Genomic DNA, 3,183 nt, shown 5'->3' with positions numbered 1-3,183 from the left:
CTCAGCACTGGGGTCCCACTTGGCTTGGACCTGTGCAAGTTTTGTGTTTGCTTCCACAGTATCTGTGAGTTCACAGGTGCATCAGTCCTGATGTGTTTTGTGGAGAATGCTTCCATGAAGTCATCCATCACCTCTGGTGCTTACAAACTTTCCAACTCCTTTTTTGCATCAGTCCCTTAGTGCTCAGGGGAAGGTTTGATGAAGACAACCAATATAGGAGTGAATGTTACAGTGTCCTTCACTCTACACATTGTTGATTTTTGTTTCCCTATGTTACCTTCTACCTACAAAAGCTGTTCTAACAATGGATAGATGAGGCATGGTTTATAAGTAGTTATGTCATTAGGAATCATTTTATTGCTATGTTCCTTCAGCAGAACAATAGCATCTAGGTTTCTCCTCAAGGGCCATAGCCTATCCAGTCTCAGGTTCTGAGCCATCATAGCAGTGAGGCATGGCTTCCACCTCATGGAGTGAACTCGCAATCAATAAGAGAATGATTGATTACCCCCATGTTTGTGGCACAAATGCACGAGCCTATCTCACAAGTCATCATTATAGGTGACAGAGTTGGTAGCTATGTTAGTTATTAATGTTCTCCTATGAAAGCATGCAGAGTACTGCCCAGTGTTATGAATGCTAACCAGTAGTGGTAAAACCACTATTTAGCCACTAACTCAACATCTCCAAATTCAGTGAGATGTCTAAGTGTTATCTGGAGCAATAGGGTGTTACCAGCATTTATGAAGAACAACCACTGGCCTTGTCAAATAACCTGAGATACTTCAGAGATTCCCAGGAGTAGCATTGTCCACTGCTACTTCTCCAGTAATGCCCATCTCTCCCAATCCAGTTGTTTGCTGTACTGGATCATTAAAATAATTTGTATCTTCTGCTTTGGAAATTTGAGACAAAATACTGAGTAGAATCAGAGCACTCAACAACCTGGCTTAGGTAACAGACATGTTTCATCTTTATAAAAATAAACATGGATGGCCCCTATTGTGCTAACTTAGAGGAGGCCTCAGTTGCATAACAGGAAATCATTGCTCTGAAGTGCAGAGTGAAGAGGAAACCCCACAGGCTAGCAGGAAATGTGTGCCCCCTCCCAACCTCCTTCATTGTAGAAGGAAGGCACAGAGCTGAGAATGAGCCTGAAATACTGTACAGCTGCTACCTGAGGCTGTGTCAATGTGCTCTCCGAGCACAGTAGTAGGTGGCAGTGTCTGCAGTGTCCACACTGGTGATCTTGAGGAATACCTGGTTTTTGGAGGTGTCCTTGGAGATTGTGAGCCGGCTCTTCAGGGATGGGTTGTAGTACTTATCATCATCCCACCAAATATGTGCCAGCCACTCCAGACCCTTCCCTGAGGGCTGGCGGATCCAGCCCACACCTATACCAGAAGTGCTCAGTGAAAACCCAGAGAAAGTACAGGTCAGACTCAGGGTCTGGGAGGGCTGCAAAAGCCCGGGGCCAGACTCTTTCAGAGTAACCTGGGACAGGACATCTGTGGAGAAAAAGAAAAATCAGAAGGTAAGGTTGGAATAGGGTGAAGATATGGAAGGCCCTTCCTTAGAAAGCCTTGGCACTTACATGCAGGCACAAGCAGCAGCAGGAATGAGGAAGTTAGCCTGTCCATGGCTGCACACCACTGAGTACCCTGGTCCAGCTTTGGCTTTTCAACCCAGTGTTGGGTGGAGCCAGGAGAGATTTGCATTTCCTCAACAGGTGTTGGTTCTGATGGTGGGCTTCAGTTTTAGGACTCAGGAGAAGTCAGTCTGTGATTGGAACCACAGGAGCCCTCAGGAAAGCTCACCTCTGCTCTCATTGTTGGCTATGCAGTGCAGGGAAAGCCTTTCCTTACAAACTGCCTTAGTTTAATTTGCGTACTTTGTAAACTGTATACCTTGCAGGAAAGCATCCTGGTGGCCCCTGGTGAGGAGCTCCAGAAGCCAGGCCTGGCTGTTGCAATTTTTTCCCTAGGGCTCCCTCTGCATCTTTTCCTGGGTTCCCCTTTTTAGTTCTTCAGTTCTCCTGGTTGGCTCACCATGTGGTCCAAGAAGAGGGTGCTTTGATATTCAGGCTGTGCTGTAGGCCTCTCTACACTTCTGGACAGCAACACCTCAGGACTCTAGGGATTCTGAGGATAAATCTACAGAGCCCTGTGACTTAATATCAGATGTCTGGAGTAACACAAAAGCTGAAGCTATGGAGAAAGCAGCAGCAACTGAGGCCTGAGTTATGGATGCTGCTGACATGGAACTCAGGGGTAGGAAGGCCTGTTTACCTGGAGCTAGTCTGTGAGCTCCAGCAGTGCCATCTTTGTGGCAACAATGTATAAACTAGCCATGCCTCCAACCCAGGGAGCTTTATGTGGTCTGACTCTGACAGGCAGAGACTTAACTAGAAGTCTGAACCCTTAGTGTAGATTCATAGTTTAGTTAAGGGAAAGTGTTTTCTTTACCTTAGAGCCCAAGTCTGTGTAAAGCTCTTAGAGCATGAGTTAACAGGCATCTCCCCCATACCTCTCTAGCTATTAAACTAGCAGTTCCAGCCTCTGACTGTTACAATGCCCACCTCCAGCCCCTTTGTTGGACTACTCCCACACTTATGCTAAGTTTAGTTGAAAAGCCTGAAAAAAAAAAACCCACCAATATCTATTCTTCCCCAAAGCTCAGGACTTGAAATGCCACTAATTCTCACTCTGGAATTCTCTGCTCTAAAAAGCTCCGCCTCTTAAAAAATCCTATATAAAGGCTGTGTTTGTCCAGTTCTCTGCTGTCTTCACCTAGGAGCAGAGACATCCACCTGGATTCATCCCTTCAATAAGTCTCTTTTAAGAGATTACTGCCTGATGTGGCTCTCTTAAGAAGACAAGAAGTCCAGAAGAGAAGAAGGAGCTGAGCTCTGGCTCCAAAGTTCCTCAGCTCCTCAGGATATGGGATAACCCTCTCCTGGGAGCTACAGTGTCTCTTCTGAGGAGATCTTCTCTCAAAGCTGTGTTTTCTGGGGTCCTGTGCCTCAGAATACCTTTCCCTTAGGATGCTGTCCAACCTCAGAATTGGGATTCCTGTCCAGGCCTCAGAGTTGTGGGGTTCCTGGACATCTTCCCTCCTGAAAGGAAGGCACATGTAGAGTACCTAGCTGAAGAGCAGAGTCTTCAGAAAAATAAACATTTCTGA

General features: G+C 46.2%; 1 gene segment (V, D, J or C); it reads right to left on the bottom strand.

The window, feature by feature from the left end:
* Positions 1 to 1,163: 1,163 nt before the first annotated feature.
* LOC127186455 (immunoglobulin heavy variable 2-5-like) lies at positions 1,164 to 1,640 on the bottom strand. The segment is given in 2 exon segments: positions 1,164 to 1,508; positions 1,595 to 1,640. Coding segments are annotated over 2 exon segments (366 nt in total).
* Positions 1,641 to 3,183: the final 1,543 nt, after the last annotated feature.

The sequence above is a fragment of the Acomys russatus genome, unplaced genomic scaffold (assembly GCF_903995435.1).
Source record: "Acomys russatus unplaced genomic scaffold, mAcoRus1.1, whole genome shotgun sequence".
Lineage (NCBI taxonomy): Eukaryota > Metazoa > Chordata > Mammalia > Rodentia > Muridae > Acomys > Acomys russatus.
The sequence above is the reverse complement of the archived record's forward strand: the minus strand, read 5'-3'. Positions and strand labels throughout refer to the sequence as shown.